General features: G+C 38.2%; 1 protein-coding gene and 1 long non-coding RNA gene across 2 annotated transcripts; one reads left to right on the forward strand and one right to left on the reverse strand.

Moving 5' to 3' along the window:
- The first annotated feature begins 293 nt into the window (after nt 1-293).
- Nucleotides 294-5,693, forward strand: LOC140938642 (uncharacterized). Its single transcript, XR_012165548.1, has 3 exons — nt 294-364; nt 3,699-3,751; nt 5,631-5,693. It is a non-coding gene; the product is annotated as an uncharacterized lncRNA (long non-coding RNA).
- Nucleotides 5,694-18,672: 12,979 nt separating this feature from the next.
- On the reverse strand, nt 18,673-19,623 carry LOC140938224 (melanocortin receptor 4-like). The gene has a single exon (XM_073387738.1). It carries the CDS (start codon nt 19,621-19,623, stop codon nt 18,673-18,675), a length of 951 nt encoding a protein of 316 aa, XP_073243839.1.
- Between the last annotated feature and the right edge of the window lie 7,890 nt (nt 19,624-27,513).

A 27,513-nucleotide genomic window follows, 5' to 3' on the forward strand; every position in this document is an offset into this window, starting at 1 on the left:
CACAAGCCTGAGTATACTTTCTACCTCCCTGCATACAAAATAATCCCCGTTTTAAGGTTAAGATTATTTAACCAACTTACTTACGCCAAGACCAAACGTCGTTTTTTTAATGAGACGATCTAAACTGCAATTTGACACTAGAGCATTCCCCGAGGATTTCCGCTTAAAAGAGGTTTCAGTGCACCGCGTCCATTAATGAACATCCCGTACTTTTTAACTTTCATAGAAAAACGTCTCATAGCATTTTAACCCCCGTTTGAGCTAAAAGTAATGTTTGAATGTTGTAACAGGGAGTACAATGGCATGTAGGTACGCCTGGGCAGGAATGTAGCGCAAAAAATAGATGTAATCCCCATTCAGAATGGTAAGTAAGCTGCTTTGATTTATGATCAACCTTTTCCTTACATGCAAGCTTATTGCCAGCTAATTAATGTGTCAGTTAAAAGTCATCTTATTAATATATTCCAAAGAGCACACATATCAAGGGTCGTAAATAAGACAAAACAAAGAACAAGCACCGCTTCCCAACATAGGCACCGACTCCTTCCAGCAACAATGCGGGACTTCTTGATATTTTCTGTTTCTTTTAATTGGATTTCTTAAATCTGATACGACCAATTTTAAGGGGACATACAACTCTACACCTAGTAACAATAAATACCTAAATGAATATTTCTTAAACCGCGACACAACTCTGTTAGGGCCAATTTCATTCTCATTTAGGCTTGACTACATGGCTATCCTTCAAGGGCAGTTATAAGAAGGATGTTTTTGCGCTAAAATGTATCTAAATGAGAATTTTTTAACAGTTATCTAAGTTGTGTTAAGAATATATTTCTTACAGTGAATTTGGGAATGTGTATTAGCTTCGTGGTCATAAAGCACAAACCGTTTACATAAATAGGTCAGTTTTGTTTTTCCTTTTTTGCAGCATAAATGGCTGGTGTATCTTAAAGCGATGGAGATGGTGAGTGTGAGTAGTAAAGGGGGTCGGCTTAGCGCACGACCAATCAGAAAGCAGTGTTTCGGTTACGTGACGTTTGGGTTCTAAGTCATGTAGGAAACACGAATGGACCCTGGTAACCCCTAAGTGAGAGCTGATTTTTCGTTTGAGCGCCCCTACAAGCTGTGGGTTTCTAAGTCCCCCGCGCGGTCAAAAATTGAGTCCACACAGAGGATTGTTCATTGCACACATGTTTATTGTATTTTGTACACACTCGATGGTTAGCAAAAAAATAAGATGTTCGAATATGAATATGGTGAAGCGTCTAGGGTAGCCAGACAATCACAGTAAGGATGTCCAAGACGTGGCAAAAGTCAACATCACTTCAGAGGACTTGCCGAGAGAGTTGGATTTGAGATGGAAAAGCAAGATAAAGTTCATGGAGTTTGGAAAGGTCCCTGTCATACAGTGACCGTCATATATGATTCCCCGTTAAGGAATTGATTTATTTGAATCGCTGTCCAGAAGGGTTTCCACAAGGTTACCGTCTTCGGCGGTCCATGGTACGCACACAAAACCATAAGGGTATGTCTGGAAGGTATCGTGATCGACCACTCTCTTGTCTGCCACGATTTTGTATCTTTTGATTTCAATTAGGGTCAGCAGCTGTTTGGAATGAGCGTCTCGCGTAATTTTATGAGGGTTGAAGATAGGAATAGAGCGTGGCTGATCGTGAGGAAGGCGAATTTTATCAAGAACGTTCTGTTTGAGAAGATCAAAGTTCAATTGCTCTTTGCCACGGACATTGAGACTAAATCCACGGACTTTGCATTAGACTTTGCCTTGACGCGTTCGGTAGCCGTAATTCTCGGGCCCAGCGGCAGCAAATTCGACGATGGTGTCCTTCTCGGTCAATTCGTCTTTGAATTGGCCTAAGTAGGAGACGGTAGGAAGCTCTGGAAGACCTGCAGAGCGCTTGTAAATAGTGCTACCGGTGTCCATGGAGAGCACCTGTTCAGGCTTCATGAGGGAAAGGCCTTGTTGACATGAGACGGGCTTGACGAGTCGTGAAGCAGGTAAAAAAGATGTTGATATGGGGTTGGATGGCACCAGCTTCTTGTATGTGATTATTGACTACTCCTAACATTTCTGGGTTGACCACTCTCACACTAAGGATCAGCAGTTCGTCATTATTTAGAAGCTGATAAAATTTGGCGGGGGAACCAAAGGTTTCCACTTGACGTTTGGACTGTTTTCCAAATTTGCCCCAGAAGCTGTTTAACATGAGTTTGGCTGAGGCGCATTTGGCAGGATTCCGTTCAATATGGTCATACTCCAGGAGGACTCCTTCATCGGAGTGATAGTTGTAAATATATTTTTGGCGTTTTTCTTTATCATCTCTTACGTCAGCAGGCCAGCCATCTGCTTTTTGTTTTACCTTGAGGAAATTATTGATGTAGTCGGTAAAGAGGGTGGACGAAGAGTCTGGAAAATGCCATATTTCATGAACTTTGGGAAGTTAGCATCCTTACATCGAAGCTTCTTCCAATTCGGGGGTGCACCAGGTGCCTTTCAAGGCTCGTTCTGTGTCGGTATGGTGACAGTAACGTACGATTGTGTATGGACTTGGGGAGCTGACTTTCCACGCAACTGCTGCACAAAGGAAAGGTTAATTTACCTCCAGTTCGATAGGGAAGAACGGGATGATACAATTCGGCAGGTGGCAAGATGGTGCAACTCACTAAACCAAAGTAAGAGGAAATGTCGGGGGATGAAGGTTTGGTGATGATGCGAGGGTGCCCAATAGGATAGCCGCAGTTCTTATTGACAAATGGGTAAAGAGACGTGAAATCAAGGTAACGTATTTCTTCATCTTCTTCTGTATCGGCATACAGTTGAATAGCTTCTGTTCTTCCACCGATAAAGGCATCACGAGGTTCAAGACGAAGGAAAATGCGTAGACCTTGCCCGAAGGCTCGCATGTATTCGCACTCTTCCTTGAAGTTTTGCCATTTACATTCCCATTGGACAATGAGCTCGTAGCCGGCTTCGCGTATGGCTTCATAACGGGCAACGGTGTGCTGGTACACATCATCCATGGTTTGATTACCATATTTTCCAATTTTTTTTTTTTTAAATTTTTTTTATTCAAGACATTTATTACTATAATTACAAAGAACTACTTAAAAAAGAAGATAATTACAAAGTTCTAAACAACCGCAATAACAGACATACTTACAATTATCTACATTTCACAATTATATACATTACAGCCACAAAACAGCCGCGCAATTGCCGAATGAGGCTTATTTTACAAAGAATTAATTAATACTTAATTATGTAGATAAAAGAGAGATTAACACTTAATATTTACAGTACGCTCTGAAATAAATAAATAATAAATAATAAAATCATATTTTCCAATTTGCAAATGATTAGTTTTGGGGCATAACCACGGTCCCTTCGGCTGGGCACTCGGTGAGAAGGATCAAGAGAAAAGAGAAAGATAAAAAAGCTGGTTCTGGTTGAGAATCTAACGTGAAATTCCAGCGTTTAAACAAAATGGAAGCATTGAACACCAATTGATTCATTAAGAACGATTGAACTAAATATAACAACAATTTGACTTATGGTGCGTTGAAATGAAAAGGAGCTGTTTCTGAATTCTTCCATAATAGCCTTTTCTTTCTTCCTGTGGTTACAAGAATACGCCAATAGATAAGTGGAACATTATTGCGTTTCTTTTCTCTCTTAGGGAAGGTTCTTGGTGTTTTGATCCATCAAAGGGCCCAATCGATCAACATGGAGGTAAACTAGTCGAAACTACATCTGCAGTTATTTTGATTCTTCCAACATAATTTTTAAACTATGAGCCATAATGAGGCTGAACATGACATGGAGAATTGTGCAGATCGAGGAGGGTGTTATCTACCGAGGCCGAAAGCCAAGCTGAATAAACAGCCTCCGAGATCAAGGGATAAAGATATAATTTATTATCTGTAATAACACCAAAGATTATTTCTCATGGGAGCCCGAGAAAATAAATGTCAAATTTCACAAGAATTGTGACAATACAGGTAAATTTCTGAAAATTTCATGTGAAAGAAGTAATTTTGTGAAATTTGACATTCATTTTCTCGGGCTCCCTTAAGAAATTTTCTTTGGTGTTATTACAGATGACTAATTACATCTTTAGCCCTTGAAAAATGTAAAAAAGAATGCAATATTCTTTAAATTGTTCTGGTACAAGGCTATTGTCCACTGAAAGTTAAAATTACTCAATTTCCTAATTCCGTCTTACGTTCTCAACACCTACCCTCCTCGTAGACTTTCTTCTAAAAAATTCGCCTGTATCCAAGAGTGTTCATCCAGCGATACTTTTTGCTTGTTCTTGCGTTTGTTCTGTTCAAGTTTAGTCAGCTATTCGGCTATTTCGTCTTCGGATAACCTTTTTTTTAATTTCACTTATGCTAAAACAGCTAGGCTGCCGCGCTGCTGCCTACAGATAACGCTGCGATTGTGTATTGGAGCAATATATCATCAAATCGATTCCATATTTTCCAAATATGGTAAGCCGCGGTTTGTTAGAAATTATTGCGTCATTGTGGCGGGAAAACTCGTCACGTGATCTGAAAACTGAGCTTTGCACAAGAGTTTTAGAACTGTGTAGTCGTTCGGAGTCGTGGAGCTGATCAAGTGTGTAGATTGAGTGTAGATCATCGAATTTTTACGTGAATTGATGTCGATGAATCCTTTAAGTGTAGAACAGAGTACAGAATTCTAAAATATGAACATGTGAAGAAATATGCTTTAATGAAGTGAAGAATAAAAGCTACAGAGAACTGATTATATATACAACATTTGGTTACACGGTTGGCTATGAAAAATTAGCCAGGAGATTTGAGCCAATCAAAAACGGGGAAATATTTGAATCAACAATAATTTTTCAGGCTTCTTAAGTAATTGCATAAATTGCGTTTACAACTGCGAGGATCATTCTTTGTTTGAAAGGATAAATCGTTAGTAATATTTAATGTACATACAAGTAATGAAATTTTTCTTTGAAGATTGTGAGAACCCACCATTGTGGCTCACTTATGACGTAATTTCGACCAAAGTGAAAATTCGAAAAGTTTCAATAATAAAAATCAAAGTCCAACAATATAAAGCCTCCCGCCAATTACCTGCTAGACGGAATTACGTCACGCATGTGCCCCACTTGGATAAGAATTTAGTTCCTTAGGATCATATGGTCAACACATTGTCATCTGTTTGCTGTGGTTGGGAATACAAAGTCCATTGTGGGCTGTTCATAAATATATCTTAAATTGTTCTTAATGATTTCGGAAACAAAGTTTTGAGAGTAGTAAGGATGTGATTACCGAGACCCCTTCAAGGCAGATATTTTCATCGGCATTAGTCATTACTTATTAATGCCTTTGTTTGTTAATAGACCTTTCCTAATCTCACCCTCCACTCGAACGTTGAGGCTTAGATGGACAGTTTCATACAAATCACCATATTTTGTCAGCCCAAGTCTGGGGTTGCTGCCCTTGCCCACAAGAATACGGGGAACGTTTCATTCAAGTACAGTGTCCATCACAGGTTATAAAACGTCACTTCAAAGACATTAAAAGTATTAGCATGCTATTTAAGGAATGTTGACTTTGTCTTGTTTGATCATTAGAACGAATCAACTGGAGATGATGGGCGAAATATCAAGCTAAAACCGATGAAAGCGTCTTCTAATGTGGGTACATGCATTCATACATAACGTTTATTTTGATTCGCATTTTTATGGAATATAACCGTTAGCTGCTATATATCCTAATATGAGGAAAGTACTGGTGGGAACGAACTTAGGTTTCCCAGCTAGTCTAAAGTCCCATACTCTGAATATTTTAACACAAATTCCTTATAAATTTTACCAAGGAAGAATGGGTCATTAACTATTTTTCCCAGAGAGACAGAAAAGAGAAAGTACCGGTTAACCAGCACTTAACTCTTTTAAACTTAATTTGTATATATGGGGAAGCTTTTTAGCGGTTAACTCATGTGCTCATGAGCAGAAATGTAAACAAGGACGTGAACAGAGATTCCTCTAAAAGTGACCAATCAGTACCTTGCCAGTCAACACCAGACATCTAAATGACATTCACTTACCCCAGCCTTAAATGATAGTTAGCACACTACTCATATCCAGGTCCAGACCTTTCTTATAAATTAACCACAATTACAAAAATCTTGAAAAACATATCATTCTCCAGCTGTAAGAACCTTCTTGAAAGAGCATTCTGGTTGCCTTTTGGGGGAAATGAGCTTGATCTGGAAACGAAAGAAATAAGGATCGTCATTTTCACATGTCGGCAGGGGATGCAATCAAGACTGTTCTAAGGTTTCGGTATAGCTTTGATAAGTTTTTTTCATGTAGGTTTGTCGTTGGCACTCTCCTGCCAACAGTTCTGATCGATGCTTCTCCTTTCGTGTTTCAGTATTTTGGCAAGGTCTATGTAACTTCATCCAAGTCTCTCCTGATTACGCATTCCTAAACAGAGCTGAGAGTTTTTAAACAGCTATTTTCTCTTTAGTCTGCTCATATGTGTCTCAAGCAAAGTATTGTTTCAATGAGACGATCAGCCACTAACGATAGGCCTGCGCTGCAGAAGATTTCCACCTTTCGTGATCTTATTCTCTCAGGATATGCTCATTATGACTCTTGAATGCTTCATAATTTAAGCATGGAATTTCTTCACTTAGAACCGATATATTGTCCATGGGCGGCCATCTCGGTTTCTTATGTACCGATGGGGCGGGCGTCGGGGTTTTACTTTTACATTGCATCCAAGATGACTGCCCGTTATGCAAAGCGCCCGATCTCGACGATTCTACAGAAAAATAGGGGACTGTGAACAGTCTATGTTAATTTTCTTCAGTCATTTGCTCGAATTATATCGCCCGATAATGTAGTTTGTTACGCATTAAAATGGTAAACACAAACTGGAAATTTAAAAGTTTTGAACAATGGTTGTGATTTCACATTTTCTAATGACATTCTAGACAAAATAAAGTAGTTACAGCAGCCTCAGAAGATCATGATAAATCAGAGAACTTGTCGAGATCCGCAAACTTCTGCTGGTGAATCCTGGATGTGCAATCATGCGCAGCAGGAGAAAGGTCCTTTCAGCGGCTTGAAGGTTAAAAACATGGCTCACTGTTGGTCACACTTAGGGTGTTTGGGACGGAAAGTCACTATATTTGCCCATTTAGCTATCGCTTAAGGATGTGCATCAAGAAATTTACAAAAATGTCTGTTTTAGTATGGTCTCCTTTTAAGGGTTAGTTTAAGCTTGAGCCATACCTACATTAGTCTTCCTTAGGGGTTTAATTATATTCTTCTTTAGGCTCCGGTTGTTCAAACGTTGGATAGCGCTAACCACTGGATAAATCACTATCCAGCGGAAAAGTACTAGGGAAATCAATGACGTTGTCCATTGAAGAGAGATTTATCCAGTGGATAGCATTATCTGACTTTGGTTAGTTGAGTTATATTTACAAAAACTTAAGCTCTTTTCTTAAACTTTGTACTTGTTTGTACTTTGTATGTTTTTACGGTTTCAACATGTTTGAACATTCTCATTGAAGCTATAAAGCTGTATTATTATTAAAAGATTTATCTCGCTCACTCGTGAATAAAAATCGTGCGCACTCACCAAGCATAAAGTAATCTCTATGTACATAGCTGTTTTTAATATAATACTAGTAAAATTTTTGGAAACGCATTGAGGCGTCACTATCCTCTGCGGTAGCCCTTGGGTTAGGATACTGTAAAGTCAGAGTTAAGTGTAGCTCTGAGGTATACTTTCCAGCATCTTTGATGATTGAGCGACACCCGGTGTGTACTGCCTTCTCTTCAAACTTCCTCACGGCGCTCATGGTCGTATCTGGGTTCTCAAATAACTTTACAGCCGCTTTGATCTTTGTGCTTTTACACTCCGCTTTAACTGATCTAAAGTCTCTTCCACCGTTCTTTCTTGAAATGTAGAGTTGTGCTACCGATCCCAGGGGGTGATTCCCACCATTCTCCACGATAACTTTACGCGCTTCTCTATCCAGCGAAAAAAAAAGCGTAACTGAGTGGCAAGAGTTGTTTTTCCCATACAAATCCTTCTAGATTTCGGCGGCCGTTGCAATCGCTTCTTTTGCAATATACGCCTGAAAATTCATAGGTACCTAATTTTAGCATGCTTTTTCAGTTCCTGCTAACAAAATTTCCAAAAGCCAACTATTTTCGTGTTTACAGAAAGTTGATCACGTGACAATCTATTGCAAAAGGCCTATTGCCTTTCATACTCTATTTTCGTCAATTTTACATCGGCTCACAGCCTTCTTACTAACTTAAGCTCTTTGCAACCTATCAGTAAGTAATTGACTCAGTTCTTCACGGAGGCAGGAGTTTCTAACCCACACAATTTAGGCCCCCTTCTTAGGTGCTATGTTCATTGCATTCACTGTTCTGCATTGGAATAAAAGGGACACCAAAACTCACCCAATAATTTCGACTGATGTACTTTTCCATGAATGCAATGAACAAACAACCAACAAAAGGAACGTAAATTTACTGGTTATTCTGTAAATTGATTTTCGATGAGAATTGTGTGCGATTATAAGTCCTTTTTGAAATCCACTGTTGTTATTTTCAAAACACTTGGGTCAAAAACCATACCTCTTCGCTGCACACATACCGGAGATAAGTTATAAAAGGAAGTGCCCCTCTTCCTTCCAGAGGAAGAGATACCATACCCTTGCAGCGTGACGAGTTCAAAAAAGTCGAGACAGCGAGTCAAACACTTTCGAAAAATACGAAATGCTAGGACAAAAATGTATTCTAAATATGAGAACATTTGACAACCATACTGAGATACTGCGGTTTCAAACGGTCTAAACATCGGCTCCAAACGAATTTAATTAACACAATCTTTTTCCATGAACCGTTTATCCAGAATTCTTTCTTCCAAGTAGCTCAAAGAAGGCTTTTCGAAGAACTGAGCTTCGCCAGCAGTAAATAATAGGGTTGCACAGCGAGTTAATCAATACAAAAGATAGTACAACAGGCTTAAAACTGATAAACAGATTGCCAAAATAACTTTTCAGAAGAAGCGGCCGTAAAAGTGTATATACCAATAATGGTACGAAGGAAAATAGCACAAACCCAACGACGATGGAAGTAGTTATCGCAGCTTTCTTCTCCTCTAGGAATTTCTTCTTTGTGTCTTGCGAAACTTGCTCAGATTTGATTCGAATTATGTGACGACGTGTGACCAAGAAGACAGAAATGTGACAGTACGCAATCGCTGCAAAGCTGACACTCGTTATAAAAACAGTTGTCATGACAGACAGTACGGGGCGTGAAAATGAATCTAGGAAAACTGGAGGAAGAACTGCGATGACCCAGCAGGTGATAACAGCAGTGGTTACCCGACCCTTGGTTATGATATCTGCGTATCGTAAGGAATATTTCATTGCCAAATAACGCTCCAAGCTTAGCAATGCCAACAATGATAGTGATGCCGAGGACGGACTCAGAAAGAGAAATACTGTTTTAAGGTACTGAGTACAATATTCAGACACAGAACCTGTTAACAGCGATATTTCTCCCACGGCATAAATCGGTTGTACCACAGCTCCTACCACCATATCAGTCGCCGCCAGGGCACACAACAGCAAGTTGTACATGGTCTGAAGTCTGGGCTTTGTTTTTACAGCAACTATCACCAGAAGATTCATGCAGATGGTCACTGGACAAGTCACTATGTTGAGGATTATGGCTGCTAAGGTGGAGACATAGTTTTCCAGGTGATATTCTTCTTTCCAAATACGACAGACTACAGCCGTGGCCGCTGTCGCAATTGATGTGTTGTTGGTTAAATCTGAAGAGTTCATCTTCCTAATTTTCCGCTCTCTCCTTTAACTTCATATTTGCGGCTATAGAGAGTAATAGCCTTTCTAGAACGGTATCAAAATCAGCTCATCTAAAAAGGTAGGTGAGATCTGTAGATTCCATCTTGAAAGCTTACCACGCTCGCCTTTCTTATTTTCTTGTGGAAATAATAACAACTTTCCTAGAACGGCTTCAGATCTCAAAAGAAGAAATCACACACGCCTTCATATATCAAGTTTGCCTTGGTTTAAATTTTGTCGTTTGAAATCGGGGATTAAATTACGCCGAGATAATTCAAGAGGGATTAACTTAGCAAATGCCCTATCTGTTTTAGAGACGTAAAACCTTTTTAATGTCGAAGCGTAGGAAGAAACACTTAGAGACACGTTATTGTGTCATTCCTAAAATTTACCTTTCTTACACTCACAAGCAACGGAATTTTAGTTTACTTAAGACATTCGTACTAACTCTTTTTTTGTTAAAACAAATTATGCAGTGTAAACAGAGCAATTTTAGTATCAGAGAACACAAGAAGACGTAAGATTGAACGCCTTGTCATTGAAAAAAAAGAGAGAAGAAAGGTTCTCTCTTTTTAAAGGAATATCAAGTTGTCCTTTGAGGTCATGAACCGTTTTTTTCTCTTTTTGTTCATGCTGTTACGGTATTGCCCTGAGATTTTCCTAATTCAATACTTAAAGCTGCTGCTTAGGTTCACACGATCGTTATAAACAACAAAGAGAGTTCATTGAAAACAGAGAACACCAAATTCGCAAAATAAAGAGGAAGTATTAACTTAAAGAAAGCTGATCTTAAATAATATAACGTTTAACAAACCTTGAATAATTTTTTTTAATAAATAACAAATCATATTCATAGCCATTACACTAAGCTCTTGCGAAATATTCTACGTGAACACAAAAATAGGAAAGAAAAACATAAAAGAATAAAAGCCCGTCAGTTACACACATATTTAATATTATTTGCCACAATTTTGCAATGCAATAGTGCTCAAATAGCTTACGTAAAAGTCATCTAAGTGTACAAGTATCTACTATGCAATGATACCACTAGAATGAGTCTGCACACGGTCCGTGCATTGCAGTGAATTTGACATTTGCGATAAAAAAGAGTCTTTGAAAGTGTTAAATGCGGAACTAGTACAATTTAGCGTAAAAAGTATTAATGAGACCACAATTTCTACCGCTTTTTCCTATCCAGCTTACAACACGTGTCACCTTTTCTCTCTGATGTCTACTCCACGAAGGCGAAAGAGACTATTACTAGCATACCACCAAAAAACTTTCTGCTCATAACAAAGTTAGTATGAGATTCGTCAAGTCAAGATACAATTGCCGCGCAATTTATTTCTTAGAGATGCAATTATAATGCCTAGATTTAAGAAGAGATTAATTTGTCACTCATTAGCTTTAGTTCTCGACGTTTTTTTTTCCGACAAGCAAGCCATTTACAATACCTATCAATTACGATTCGGGTGGTATGTCTGTTCACCAGTTATCGCAGTTTTGATCGTTACGTGGAACGTTTAATGTGCTAAATGTGGATACAGATGGCCACTCGGTGGATAGTTTAAGGAGGCGCACATAAACTATTGAAAAAGGAAAAGCACGAATTGCAAAAAATTTATTCTTGGAGAGAAAAATAATTATTCATCTTGGTGTGGAGGGAAAATATTGGAACATTTAACTTTAGATACTTATTGACAAGTTACAGTAGCATGGAAAAACAGACTTCGACTGATCATGACTTAAGCAACGTCCACAAGAATCCGGACAGGCTAAAACGGCATACGTAACACGAATTCGGTTTGGATTCTTCCACCCACACGAATACACTACTGCGATTTACATTTTAAAATTTGCCAACTACAAGCAAAAGGGCAGGTGCAAATCGAGCCCGCGATCCACCATTTCGTGGCATTTTTGAATGTTATTGTAGCTATATCGAACGTACTGGCCGTATACCTTCATGGTTCCAGCCCTTTTCTCTAGTAGGAATTTCAAAGAGAAATAACGAGGAAAAGGCTGTTTCATCTGAAGCGATGATGAAACCGAACTTTGGCTAACACTAAACAGCGGCTACAAGAAGTCGATGGAAACAATGGAATAATGGTTAGTTATAGCCCTTAACGGCTTTATTTTCACTGTTTTCCCTTCTCGTCAGTAACAATTTCAGTGTACAGTGTACTGTCAGTGATAATGTCAGTAACTGTGCACACATTGTGGGTGGCTCCTCCTAAAATGTTCAGCAATTGGTATAGGATTTAATGGAGCCGAAACCAATTGTGGAATTGCACACATTTTAGGCATCTTAGTGATGAACAGTCACTGCTTGTAGATAATTTTACACGCAACAACAATTATTTGCGTTCCGTTCCCTTGTAATGCTCATATGAATCTATATACCATTCCTATTTCATCAGCATCTTGTAATAGGTCCATCTCAACACTCCGAAATCTGAAGACTTACCGCAGCAGGATTAGCTCAGTCGGCAGAGCGCTTGACTGCAGAGGGAGAGGTCACGGGTTCAATTCCCGGCCAACAACTCAGGGTCTTAAAATAACTGAGAAATGAAGGTACTCCCTTTGAACTGCAAGGGGCTAGGCCTTCGCGTGGCAAGGATGACCACGTAAAATGGCGTTCTCGTCTCCAGCAGGAGACGGAAAAATAGTGTCCCCAATTAGTACTTCCGTGCTAAGCTGTGCTAAATACATTGACACTCAAATAAAGGGCATTTTTTTTAGTTCAGAAACGCAATGGTGCAACACAGACTAAACGGATTAGCACTGATGTATGCTCATAAAGAAATGGAATTCGACCTTGCAAAAATTATAGATTTTTTTCCTCATTTACATCCTAGAAGAATGAGAATGGAAAATATTTTAAGTGCATAATTTTGAACCAGACAGTCAGTAGTGTCTAGAGTAGTTGTGAGTTCTGTTATGTCCCATCAGGATTAATGTAGTCCTTGAATTGATGGGAAACAGTACAGATGCACATGGTGCTGTCTGTGATACAATTATATTAATAATATCTGGACAAAAAAACATTCTTCAATAGTTTTTAGAGTTTCTATTTCCACGATACCGGGTTTTCAATATCAGCTTAAATGGTTTGTATAATAACATATTCTCTCAGCCTTAGCTCAATGGACCACATCACTTCATACACTGATCTGTAAGGCTGAAAAAGGTAAGTATGATTGCAATTAACTTTTCATTTTTGCTATTACATTTTCATCAAAATGATCAATATAGTAATATTAAATTTTCATAATTTTTTCTCCTCCAGTCTCACTGTGACTGAGATTCCTGTTGCAGGGTTGTTTGTACTCCTGAAAGAATCCAAGAGGGCAGCCAGGCAGCACATCGACTACATCTACAATGGTACCCCTAAATCTTCACATGTTAGACTCCTTAGACACAGAAAAGCAATTTTTTAGACAGAAAAAATCCTTTTTGTTATCAATAGTATTTGCAGTATACCTCTATTTCTTTGTGTAATTAATACTGGCTGGTCTATGTCAATGATGTTTGTAAGTACGCAAAGGATGTTTTGTTTGTTTCTGAGGAGGTATTGTTAATGTGTCTGAATGACTTGATGTGCTCTCAATGGCTTGAATTCTGAGAGCACCAAATACAAAAAACATACGAAACGCTAAAACAAAGCAACAAGTATTCTAAGAATTCTAAACATGAGAAAATTTGACAACCATACTGAGATAGGGTTTCAAACGGTCTAAACATCGGCTCTAAACGAATTTACTTAACACAATCTTTTCCCATGAACCGTTTATCCAGAATTCTTTCTTCCAAGTAGCTCAAATAAGGCTTTTCGAAGAACTGAGCTTCGCCAGCAGTAAATAATAGGGTTGCACAGCGAGTTAATCAAGACAAAAGATTGTAAAACAGGCTTAAAACTGATAAACAGATTGCCAAAATAACTTTTAAGAAGAAGCGGCCGAAAAAGTGTATACACCAATAATGGTACAAAGGAAAATAGCACAAACCCAACGACGATGGAAGTAGTTATCGCAGCTTTCTTCTCCTCTAGAAACTTCTTCTTTGTGTCTTGAGAAACTTGCTCAGATTTGATTCGAATTATGTGACGACGGGTGACCAAGAAGACAGAAATGTGACAGTACGCAATCACTGCAAAGCTGACACTCTTTATGAAAACAGCTGTCATAATAGACAGTACGTGGCGTGAAAATGAATATAGGAAAACTGGAGGAAGAACGGCGATGACCCAGCAGGTAATAACAGCCGTGGCTACCCGACCCTTGGTTATGATATCTGCGTATCGTAAGTTATATTTCAATGCCAAATACCGCTCCATGCTTAGCAATGCCAGCAATAACAATGAAGCTAGGGACGGGGTCAGAACAAGGAATACTGTTTTATGATACCGAGTACAATATTCAGTTAACGAGGAACCTGTTAACAGCGACATTTCGTCCACGGCATAAATCGGTTGTATCACAGCTCCTACCACCATAACAGTCGCCGCCAGGGCACACAACAAAATGTTGTACACGGTCTGAAGTCTGGGCTTCGTTTTTACAGCAACTATCACCAAAAGATTCATGCAGATAGTCAATGGACAAGTCACTATGTTAAGGATGATGGCTACTAAGGCGGAGACGTAGTTTTCCAGGTGATATTCTTCTTTCCAAATACGACAGACTACAGCCGTGGCCGCACCGTAATTTTTAGGGAGTTATTATAACTCCAAAAATGGAGTAAAAATTTTAGGTACAGGATAACCCCTTTTTTGGGGTTATTTTAACTCCTAATTTAACTCCGAATTTGGGGTCATTTTTACTCCTGAAAAAGAGTTCTTTTTACTCCCAGTCTGGAGTTAAAATTACTCCGAAATGGGGTTACTTGTACTCCTTACATGGGTTGTTTTTACTCTTTTTGGAGTTAATTTAACTCTGAAAGTGGAGTAAAAATTTTAGGTACAGGATAACTCCTTTTTTGGGGTTATTTTAACTCCTCAATATCTGGGGTCACTTTTACTCCTGAAAAAGAGTTCTTTAAACTCCTTTTTGGAGTTAAAATAACTCCACGAAAAATAACTCCACTGTAAGGAGTTAAATTAGCCCCACTAGAGGAGTTATTATAACTCCCTGAAAATTACAGTGCGCTGTCGCAATTGACGTGTTGTTGGTTAGATCTGAAGAGTTCATCTTCCTATAAATTTTTTGCGCTCTCTCTTTTAACTACACATTTGTGGCTAGAGACTAATAGCCTTTCTAGAATGGTATCAAAATCAGTTCATCTAAAAAAGGTAGGTTAGATCTGTAGAATCCATCTTGAAAGTTTACCACGTTCGCCTTTTCTTGTGGAAATAATAACTTTCCTAGAACAGCCTCAAAAGAGGGATTAACTTAGCAAATGCCCTTTTTTTTAACGACGTAAAACCTTTTTAATGTCGAAGCATAGAAAGAAATGCTTGGTGGCACACGTTAATGTGTCATTCCACTAAATTTTATCTTTCTTTCTCCCATAAGCAAAGGCATTTTAGCTTACTTAAGACATTATTACTAACTCCTTTTTTGTTAACGTTTTAAGCCCCAATAACCACATACAAATTCTCCAAACTGATCTGTACGCATTTCCTTAAAGAATGAGTTGAGAGAATTTCATAAAAGATCAAGGCATTTTCTCTTAGGTGATCATTTTATTAATTCTCATAACCTAATCTCTTGACAGTGTATGGATATTGTTATGAGAAAATTGATGTTGGTCACTATTGGGACTTACAGGGTTGAAACAAATTATGCAGTGTAAACATAGCAATTTTAGTATCAGAGAAGACAAAAAGACGTAAGATTGAACGCCCTGTCATGAAAAATAAATAATAAAAAAAAGGTTCCCTCTCTTTACAGGAAAATCATGTTTCCCTTTGAGGACATGAAGCGTTTTTTTCTCTTTTTGCTCATGCCGTTACGCCATTGCCCTGAGATTTTCCTAATTCAATACTTGAAGCTGCTGCTTAGGTTCACACGATCGTTGTAAATAACAAAGACAATTCATAAAAAACAGAGAACACCAAATTCGCAAAATAAAGAGGAAGTATTAACTTAAAGAAAGCTGATCTTAAATAGTATTACGTTTAACGAAATCTTGAATAATTTTTAATGAAAAATAACAAATTATATTTAAAGCCATTACACTAAGCTCCTGCGGAATATTCTAAGGTGAACACCTAAACAGGAAAGAAAAACATGAAAAGAATAAGAGCCCATCAGTTACACACAAATTTAATATTATTTGCCACAATTTTGCAATGCAATAGTGCTCAAATAGCTTACGTAAAAGTCATCCAAGTATACAAGTATTTATTTTGCAATGATACCACTAGAATGAGTCTGCATTTTTACATTGCGGTGAATTTGACATTAGCAGTGGAAAAGAGTCTTTGAAAGTGTTCAATGAGGAACAAGTACAGTTTAGCATAAAAAGTATTAATGACACCACAATTCCTACCGGTTTTTCCTATCTAGCTTACAACACGTGTCATCTTTTCTTTCCGATGTCTACTTTACCAAGGCGAAACAGACTATTACGAGCACACCCCCCCCAAAAATTTCTGGTCATAACAAAGTTAGTACGAGAGGCATCAATCGAGATACAATTGCCGCGCAATTTATTCCTTAGAGGTGCCATTATAATGCCTAGATGTAGAAGAGTATAATTTGTCACTCATTAGCTTTAGCTCTCGACGTTTTTTTTCTTCGACAAACAGGCTATTTTTAATACCTATCGATCACGATTCGGGTGATATATCTGTTCACCAGTTCTTGCATTTTTGATGGTGGAAAGTTTATGTCAGTAAAGATATAATGGGTAGTGTTAAATGTGGATACGGATGGCCACACGGCGGATAGTTTAAGGAGGGGCACATATACTACTGAAAAAGGAAGAGCACGAGTTGCAACAAATTTATTCACAAGCCGTCAGTCTTCAGGTTCTCCGACATAAAACAAAGCTTCGTGCGGAAATACCTAAGCTCTTTAAAAACTAAAAAGGCAATTGACCTTGATAAGAACTATCAGCGCCCGCCTTCTTCAAAGATTCTGCTGATGTCATCACACAGTCTTACCAATTAGTTCAATAAATCACTCACTTTCGCTGTTTTGCCGATATGCTATATGGAAAAAGGGAAAGGTGGTTCCAGTTTGTAAATCTGCATGGTGACCGAACCAGTGCAAGTGATTACAGACCAATTACAATCTTACTACTTCTAAGCAAGATCATCGAGAAAGCTGCTCAGCTTCGGCAGCACAACTAACTCAATGAGAACACCCTTTTGGCCCCTGAAGAGTTTGGTTTTCGCCCAAACTTGTCGACTAAGGTGGCCCTTGCGCATCTGTCTAAGAACATCCAAGGTAATATGGACAATGGCTAACTGGTCACCTCCATCGGAAACAGTCTCTCGTCTCCGAGGCCAGTCACAGTCGGGGTGCCCCAAGGAAGTGTACTGGAACCACTTCTGTTCATTACGTATGTTAATGATCTACCTCAGTTTCTCAAGTATTGCAAGACCATTCTCAACGATGATGATACGTTTATTTATTATTCTTCCGAATCAACCAGGACGTAGAGAACTGTCTAACCAAGGACTTTGAGTCTACTTCGCTTTGGCTACAGTCAAAGCTCCTTGCTCTTAACTGTTCTAAATCAAGATTTCTTCCATTTGTGAGTACGCGCCCTATAAAGTCGTGAGGCGCGGTCACTATTCGTATCAACGATATCCGCTGAAGAAGCTACAATACAACTTTCAATTACTTGGGTGTAACCCTGAATGAAGATCTGTCCTGGGGTCATCACCTTAAAAATATCATGAGGAGGACAAACCAGCCACTTAAACTTATCAGAAGAGTTATGGGAACTTAAGAATCATCATTCTGCAATGTCTCCTGTTTTTGATTACGGTAACATCAATTGGGGTGACAAAAACAATGCTACCTTAATGAACGATCTTCAAATCAAACAAAAAAAGGCAGCTAAAAACTTTTTCAACAACGCGAAATACATCTTGCGCTACAGATGCTCTTAAGAACTTCAAATAAAGGCGTTTAGATCAAAGACGACACATGCACCGATGGGTTTTTATTTTTGGATGCTTGAATAACATCATTGACCTACATTTCAATTTTTAGCATGGCACTACCTTTCATAATTACCATACCCGCAAGTGCACATGTAATAAACTACATTTTCCAACTCCCAAAACAAACTTGGGAAAACAAAAACCAACATACCAGGCATCAAACGATTTCAGCATCTTAATCCAGAAATACAGCGAACTAAATCGATTTTATTGTTTCAGATTAAAAAGAAAGTGTTTTTATCGTAGTATTTTGTACATTTCTATCGTTATAACCTTGTATAATAATCCTATGTATGGTAACGTGGTAATTTTATCCTTTTGTCTTGTACATTTTTAATATTGGTTCTAAATTTTATTTCTTTATTTTACATTTACTTATTTATTTACTTTTATAAAGGGCTGTTCTCTTTTTTTCCCCCTCCCCCCAACGGAGTTAAAAGAGATACCCTACGCTTGCCAGTTTCAACGAATCAATACTTTCTTTTAACAGTGAGTCAAACACTCCGAGAGCGTAACAAAGCGGAGACAAAAGTGCTATCAACTATTTTCAACACGTCGCAAAATTTGACAACCATATTTACAGAGGTTTTCATACGTTCTAAAAAACGGATCTAAAAGAATTTGCTTTAAACAGTCTTCTTGCATGAACCGTCTATCCAGAATTCTTTCTTCCAAGTAGCTCAAAGAACGCTTTCCGAAGCACTGAGCTTCGCCAGCAGTAAATAATAGGGTTGCACAGCGAGTTAATCAAGACAGAAGATAGTAAAACAGGTTTAAAACTGATAAACAGATTTATAGAATAATTGTCAAGAGGAAGTGGGCGCAAAGCTCTATACACCAATGATGGCAGGAAGGAAAATAGCACAAACCCAACGACGATGCTAGTAGTTATCGCAGCTTTCTTCTCCTCTAAGAATTTCTTCTTTGAATCATGGGAAACTTGTTCAGATTTGATTCTTATCATGTGACGTCGGGTAACAAAATAGACAGAAATGTGACAGTAAAAAATCACTATAAGGCTCCCACTCGCTATGAAAACAGCTATTATCAATGGCAGAAGAGGGAGTGTGGATGAATATAGGAAAACCGGAGGAAGAACAGCAATGACCCAGCAGGTAATAACAGCCGTGGCTACCCGACCCTTGGTTATGATATCTGTGTATCGTAAGGAATATTTCATTGCCAAATAACGCTCTATGCTCAGCAATGCTAGTAGCAATAGTGATGCGATACAAGGGCTGAGAAAAAGGAGTGCTATTCTGGTATACTGAGTACAATATTCAGTTGGTGAGGAACCTGTTAACAACGACATTTCCCCCACGACATAACTCGGTTGTATCACAGCTCCTACCACCATATCAGTCGCTGCCAAGGCACACAACAGCAAGTTGTAAATGGTCTGAAGTCTGGGCTTTGTTTTTACAGCAACTATCACCAGAAGATTCACACAGACGGTCATTGGACAAGTCACTATGTTGAGGATGACGGCTGCTAGCGTAAAGACGTAGTTTTCCTTGTGATATTCTTCTTTCCAAATACGACAGGTTTCAGCCGTTGCCGCTGTCGGAATTGATGTGCTGTTGGTTAAATCTGAAGAATTCATCTTCCTGTAAATTTACCACTGGCGCTTTTAACTATATATTTGTGGCTAGAGAGCAATAACTTTTCTCGAACGGTATCTAAATAAACTGATCTGAAAATTACGATTTATAACCGCCTATTTATAAAAGTTTTCCCACGCTGAAATTGTATTGTTTTAAATCGGAGATTACAATAAGTTACATTATTCAAAAAAAGAGATTAATTCAGCAAATAACTCTTTTCGTATTGTTATTTTTTCGGTAAAAAAAACTCATAATGAGGGTGAAATACTAGAAGAAACGTTTGGTGATATAAAGCAAACTTTTTGTTGAGTGAAATAAATCACAATTTCAAGTGCCATTCAACTTCAATGGATATTTCTTTCTTCAGAAAGGACACAATTTACAAAATCAATCACAGCTTACCACTGACAAGGAGTTTTCTGACATAATCCACGAAAATTCCATCATTTATATTTATGAAGCTAACAAAGAGGAGTTCATTAAAAACCGAGGAGACCAGATTCGCCAAAATAAGGGCAGGTATTAACTTCAGTTAATCTACATTATATTTTTCGTTTACCGACATAATGCACGAAAATTAACGATATGCAGATCGAAAAACAGACTATTAGTGCCAGAGAAAAGTTGAGAATGCACGCCCGGTCATTGAAGCAATAAAATGGAAAAAACAAATATTCTCCCGGTTTAAAGGAAAAATTACGCGCTTCCTTGTAAGGACGAGAAGCGATTTCCCCCCTTCTTATTCACGCCGTTCCGTGCATCCACCAGATATTTCCTTATTCAATACTTGAAGCTGCTGCTCAGGTTCACACGTTTGGCATGGATAACAAGAACAGAGGAGAGCAGACTAGCAAAATAAAAAGGAGGTATTAACTTCAAGAAAGTGAATATCCTTTTTGTTCAAGCAAACATGGAATATTGCGCTTAACGCAACCTTGAAAATCCAGCTGGTTCTGCTCGTGAAATCGTTTGTCAGCGTAAGCGTTAAACTTGGTTTAGACCACCACCACCAACAACAACTTTATTCTGCATTTCTCTTATATTGATAGGTTAAATTTTGTACTGTATATTTACGTTTTTAGTTAATTTTTAAGATAACAAAAAAATATGTATTAAGATAAGAGCCTAAATGAAACGCGAGATTTTCGAGTTAGCCTGTAGACATATAATGTATATATTTGAAATGTAGCTTAATTGATAGAAAATACATGAAAGACAGAAAAATTAGGAATAAATAAGAATATAATAGATGGACATAAGCTAAGGCGTAGCAAGAATGGCTAAGGCAAAAACAAAAACAAAAACAAAACAAAGAACAAAAAACAAACAAACAAACAAAAAGAGCACGGCATAAAGCAGAGAGCATAAAGCATACACACAAGAGTTGAAGAAAGAGGTATTAGTTGGTGTAAGATGTCAGAAGAATTTTGCTTATATAGATTGTCTTTTGAAGCATATCTTGTGTTATGTGAAAATGCTCTACTGTTCGACCGTGTGGTCTAATACCTCATCTAAGAACATCCAAAAGCTGCTACTTATTCAGAATTTGTGTTATGTGAAAATGCTCTACTGTTCGACCGTGTGGTCTAATACCTCATCTAAGAACATCCAAAAGCTGCAACTTATTCAGAATTTCGGCTGCAAAATTATCTGCGGCGCTCGGAAATATGACCACGTGACGCCATTACTTGACGAACTCAACTGGCTTCCAGTTAGCAAGATGCTCAAATTTAGAGACGCTGTTATGGCTTATAAGTGTGTCAGCAATTTAGCTCCTGAATACCTATGTGCTTAGTTTAAAAAACGATCTTCTGTACATAATCGCACAACCCGTAATAATGAGAAGCTCGAAATACCATTATTCAGGTCAGCCACTGGCCAACGTACCTTCGCCTGTAGAGCAGTATCCCTGTGGAACACGTTAGACGAAGACCTTAGAAACGCTACAACTGTAAAGGCCTTTACGAAAGCCCTGAAACTTGTAATGAATGAATGATCGAATGACAGTTAGCATTTAACAATTATTAGCTTGTTAGATATAGCTTGCATTTATATTTGTAAATAGGTATTGAAAAACCTTTTTTTGGGAGTATTTATTAAAGTTTTAACTTAATTTAATTTAATGTTTTTGGCATGTCGGAAGCAACTATTAGAGATTGATGGGAGCTCTTGTTTATGCCATTTGTGGATAAATCTTAATGTTTAATAGTTTATATATATGATTAACAGTTAGAATGTCTGTACTGTCGCAATTTGTAATAAATCCATCTTACTTTGTAATACCATTCGCAACTTGTAATAAACCGTGCCGAACTTTGTAATAAAAAAGCTGTCGCAATTTGTAATAATTCCATCGCACTTTGTTATAAACTTAAATTATTTTCTTTGGTCAAACACGCATGTCTTCCCTTATAAATTTTTCTGCCTTAATCAAGAGACCAACGAGAATCGCTTTAACATGAAAGACATGAAACTTCCTGTGACAAGTCACCAAAAAACGGATATGAATCATTTCATATACTTGAATCCAGAAATATCTGAATAACAAAAGAAACATTTAACAACAGAAAATTCATGAATAACCTGGCATTCGTCGTCTTAATCCATGTTTGCTCGCTACGTTACATGTGAAGTCTTCGGGGTTGGGGCGGGGGATAATCTCCCATATACATGTCTGGGCTAGGCAGGTAAATACCGCTGAGGATCTCATAACATTTTTTACATTGTTGGCTTTGTGCCTTTGGTTTGATCCGTAGATAGGGTAACTCAAGTAGTAATGGATGGTTTGGTTTATTATCCTTTCCTGATTTCGTGGAAAAAAAATAATCCTGAACACGCTCGGAAGAATTGAAGGGTCTTACGAGTTGTACGCAGGGAAGGAGAATTTTTTACTATCCCAACGGTATTTGCTTTAGGGGGCTCCATAGAAAAAATTGTTTTAGGATGGAATGATACTCCTTTCTCCTGTATGGGACCAAATCAAGAGAGAATAATGGTCCAAATAGTCAGCCGGCTCAGTGTATGACCCTAAGTGAGTTTTATAAAAACAGGTACATACAAAGGTATTGGCCAGCGACTAATTGGATTTTGTGTTACTTTATGTTTCTGTTGTGGTTCGACGATTTGCCACTGGTGATGTTTTTGTTTATTTGCAGTAAATTACATTTTGAATTTTTACAGGCCTTGTCTGATTAAGTTCGCCAAAATATGGAGGCCACTATTACATCTTTTAAGATTGCGCGTTAGACAAGGACGGTGTTGTGTCGGCCTGTTATAAGATCTAACAAGGACAGCTTCCTGGTGTCCTTATTTGAATGATGTAAGGATGGATGTTACGATTTGTGGAAATTAAATGCCTTTTAATAATGGTTCGTTTGTATCTAGTGTCTTGATTCTGTACTCTGACAACGCTCTGTCCAGTGGCACATCCCCGTATTGGCCATATATGGGAGTACACCCCCAGGTAACCATTGCATGCAAACCATCTAGTACAATAGCAAGGTTTAAGAATACAGAATTTCGTACGTCAGATAACTAATCAACATTAATTTTTAAAAAAATGGTTAGGACCGCGAATAAAGTTAAATGGTTTGAATGAGCGGAGACATAAATTATAAAAGTAATTTTGTAAGTTACGTGCTTGCAGACGTCATCATCTTTGTTTACGAAGTACCATTCATATTTTGGCATTATATTAATGTTGACAAAGTAAGTTGAATCATTCTCAAAAAATTATTACGAAGTGCAATGGAATTATTACAAATTACGACAGCTTAGTTTATTACAAAGTGCGATGGACAGTTATTACAAATTGCGATACCTTTTTTATTACAAAGTGCGACACGGTTTATGACAAATTGCGAAAGGTATTACAAAGTGCGATGAATTTATTACAAATTGCGACAGGTATTACAAAGCGCGTTGATTATTAAAAATTTCAACAGTACAATGTCAAGAAGATTTATTAATGGCAAGGGGCTTTCCGTATTTTTCCCATACAAGCTAGAAAAACGGAGTATCCTTGCAATGTGGTTTTGTTTAATTTGAAGAACTTTTATATTGGATTTATAGGCACTGCCTCAAACAATAATGGCAAGGCCAAGACCAAACGACGGATAGAGTGGTTTTCGTTTGAGTGTCGTAAAACCAAAACCAAAGTAATTACTCTGGCCAATCACATAGGACACAGACAATACATTGAACCAATCAAAACTCGAAGTAATTACATGTGGCCGACGCAAAGCGCGGGAAAATCGTGCGAGCGCGTCACAATTGGCTTTGGTTTTACTTCTGATTGGATGAAAAGGTGGCGCGAATCTTTTAAGCCAATCGCATCGTGTAGAAAGTGCAAAACCAATTACTTTTCGACACTCAAATGAAAACCGCTCTATCATTTGAATACATCGAAAGCGACATAACGTTCCGGTGAAACTCGGTATATGGCTGAAAAATAGGGAGATAATAAAGATGCATTTAAAGAGGGGTTGCTCGTTTCCACAGTAAAATGCTAACGAAGACGGTTCTTTTGGCCGCTTTGGTCAATAAACAGCCAGAATCAAATCTACATGCGTTATAACAAAATGTCGAGCGTAAGATAAAACAAGAAGAACGGGAAAATGTCAAAAAAAGAGAGAGAAAAAGAAGAAAGAAAACACCCGTTCTTTGTAAGTGTATAGATAAAGGCTGCAGAACAATCAAACCAACTGGCGGTACAGGTTAGCTTACAGGGTGTTTCAAAAGTTCGTTCAGATACACAGCATTTTATTCTTTCTTAGGCAAATTTAAACTGATTAAAACCTCATTTACAAGCGCTTAAAAATGTTGGCACGGCAACACAAACTTTTGGCACTGTGATGGCAATTTTAGGGCACGGCACTGGCAATTTCTGACGTGTAAACGCAACGTTTGGCACTGGTTCGTGAAGTAGTCTTGGCAACCCTTAATTGAGGTGCGGTGCCGGAAAAAGCTGCAGTGTGATCAATTTTGCAGGGGTTACAACCGAGGCGCATGCGTCGTTGTTATAAAGATGGAGGCAGAGAACACTCGAGGAATGCATGATCCACTAAAGCAACGGAAACCCTTCTTGAATTATGGGCGGAAGAATTAATAAAGTAGTCTTTTGCCACGCAAAATCTTCTAAAGAAACGCGAGCGGTTTACGAAAACCTAAAGGTAAGCTAACGCCTTGTAACATCTGAGCTCAAATAGCCTGTTCAGCACTTTCGCAGTTAACGGCATGGAATAACCACTTTTTAAAAAATCACCAACAACCGTATTTGGTTTTGAAATCCGGGTTGCCTAAAATCTTAAGCCGTCCAGCACATTGCAGGCAATCTTTCAAAACTTTTACAATTTGCTTCAAGCCGTGATGCTTTTAGTGTAAACATTAAAATCTCCCTCTTCAGGACTAACCACCCTCAGCTCTTAACCATGAGCTCCAAATAACTTCCTGAAATTGACAGAAATCAGTGGAAATTCCCGGAAATATGCTAAGAGTCATGTTGTTGCACAGACACAGGGCTATTATCTGGTATGCATTTGGGGTAGCCTGGTTACATTTCAGCGGGGTGGAGTTGTTGTAAAGTTTGATGTGTTTTTGCACTGTTATGCAGTTTGTTTGTGCTGTTTGCATGCAAGCAATGACCCACGCTGTTGATAATGTTCCAAGTCAGCAAGCAGTTAAATTGGTGGTTGTAGGACCTGGTTTTGTTGAACAGTGTTGGTTAAGATTGTTTTTGGGAGACGAGTTGCAATGAAAAATGGGGTTAACTCGTGGAAATGGCAATTGTCCCTTAAAATGCCTTATTTTCCAGACTAATGAGGAAAGCTTTACTTTAGTTACCTTCAAGACAGACGTTTCTATCAAATGGAAGTTCATGTATTCAATAATTTCTTTTTGAGGTGAGATTTTACTTTTCAAGTAAGAAGGGGCATTAAATTGCCAATCAGTGCGAGAGACTGACATGAATTAGTAGCCCGGTATATGTAAGTTGTTATTTTTCCGCCGTGCTTCTGAGAATGTGTGTGAATTCAACCTGCAAACACTTCTGACTGTCTTTCATATGCCTTCTATTGCTTATTCTTTAGGTGCAGATGGAAAATAGGAATTTTCAACATTTCATCATGCAAGATCTAGTTACCAAAATGAAAAAAAGTACGCCAAAAATATAAACAGGAAGAAAGACAAGTCAAGCAAAGGTGGAACAGGGAGAAGAAAGATAAGGAGGTATTTTGACATTATGGACACCACAATGTCCGACAAGCCACAGGTCATACCACCTCTCATCATCAATTCCTCTTTACCTTCCACATCTGAACCACCCAGTGCTACATCTGTTGATGAGAAACCTTAAGTTGGTAAGCCTGTAAGGTTTTTATGTTTTTGGCCCCTGCCGCTCATGTTTAAACTTGAAAAGGTTCCTTACAGCCATCCTAATTATTTTGAATTGGGGGAGTGAGGACTGGGTGATTTACTTAACTGTCTCATTCACTGCATATTCAATGAAACTGTATTACATTGAGTTTATTAATTTCAATTACCTAATCCCTGCAACACAGATAATTTGCAATTCTCCATTATTTGGTATGTTTTGTTTTCTGTAGACAATGATGATGCAGATGATCACGACAACAATGAGAGTGTTGTTTCTCACCAGTCGACCTGCAGTGAAGATCGAGGTGTGTATCAAGCGTTGGTAATCAATCAACCAACCAAACAAGCTTTTTGCTCTTTTTGTTTACTAGTTGTTGTTCGTTAACCAGGGGCACCCAAAGAGAATATAGTTCAAAACCACTTAAACATAGCACTGTTGAAGGTTTTTTAGTATTTAAACGGTAGATATAGGCATATTTTTATCTCCTAAAAATTTTTCTTCTGTTCGGATTTCCTAGCTGAAAGTCTTGTGATCCGAAAATTATAGGGATCAAAACTTACCTTTTCGAAAATTTCAGCCAGAAAAAAGGCTCCCGAAAATTCTAGGTCACCTTTTTAGGGTAAAAATCCGATAAAAATGGCCAATTATACCATTCCATTATACCATGTTCGAAAATTCTAGGAAAGGCAGGCAAGCAAAAAATTTTACAACAAATGTTCCGAAAATTCTAGATCTCAAATCGTCTTCCGAAAAGATATTTTCCGAAAATTGACGTTGGGTGCCCCTGGTTAACTATCCCACACCTCCATTAATAGAATAGTTATTTCCCTTTAAGGAGGTTGGGCGTAAGATATTAAATGCAAATGTTTTACACATCTTAACCGTGGTTGACAAACTTTCAGTTAATTGAGAATTTTGGCATTCTTTATTTTCAGGGAATTCCAACATTCGTAAAGAGTTACTAATGATGTAACTAGAAGATGTATTCTTCGGATAAGCTTGCATGCTATCATCGTAATTTTATTGTTCATAGGAGAAGTATATGTGACTACGAAAGCCACGCTTCAACTGCATTTTCCTTGTAACTTCCCATTAGCTTTATTACTTATTTTTACACTGTCCCCGCTAGATAATAGGGACCTTACGCAACAGGACGGTTGAGGGGAGACGACGGCAAAATCTCATTGTGTGACCAGCGTGACAAATTGATTCGTCAGCATATTTACGTAATTTCCGGTTTACGACTGCCGTCCTCTTGCCGTTCACGACGTGAAAACAAGCTGTTTGAGGTCGTGAGGAAAACGTGAGTACTTTCATTCAATTACTTTCACTTCAGCTCATTGTCTTCAAAAAACATTGGTTAAAAAGGGGGCAGTGTTTTAGTTCTAAACCCTTCAAACCTTAGAAATAAGTTTTTTGCGTGTTAAAAGTTTGTTTACGAGTCTAACAATTGAGAGCATATTTGCAGTTAACAAACAGGACTCGCTCCATAAAAGGCGGGTTTTTATTTTGATTC

The sequence above is a fragment of the Porites lutea genome, chromosome 5 (genome assembly GCF_958299795.1).
Source record: "Porites lutea chromosome 5, jaPorLute2.1, whole genome shotgun sequence".
In the NCBI taxonomy this organism is placed as follows: Eukaryota; Metazoa; Cnidaria; class Anthozoa; order Scleractinia; family Poritidae; genus Porites; species Porites lutea.

Bases quoted from the DNA above. Each gene is read 5' to 3' on its own strand.
- LOC140938224 (XM_073387738.1), bottom strand. From the start codon at position 19,623: ATGAATTCTTCAGATTTAACCAACAGCACATCAATTCCGACAGCGGCA.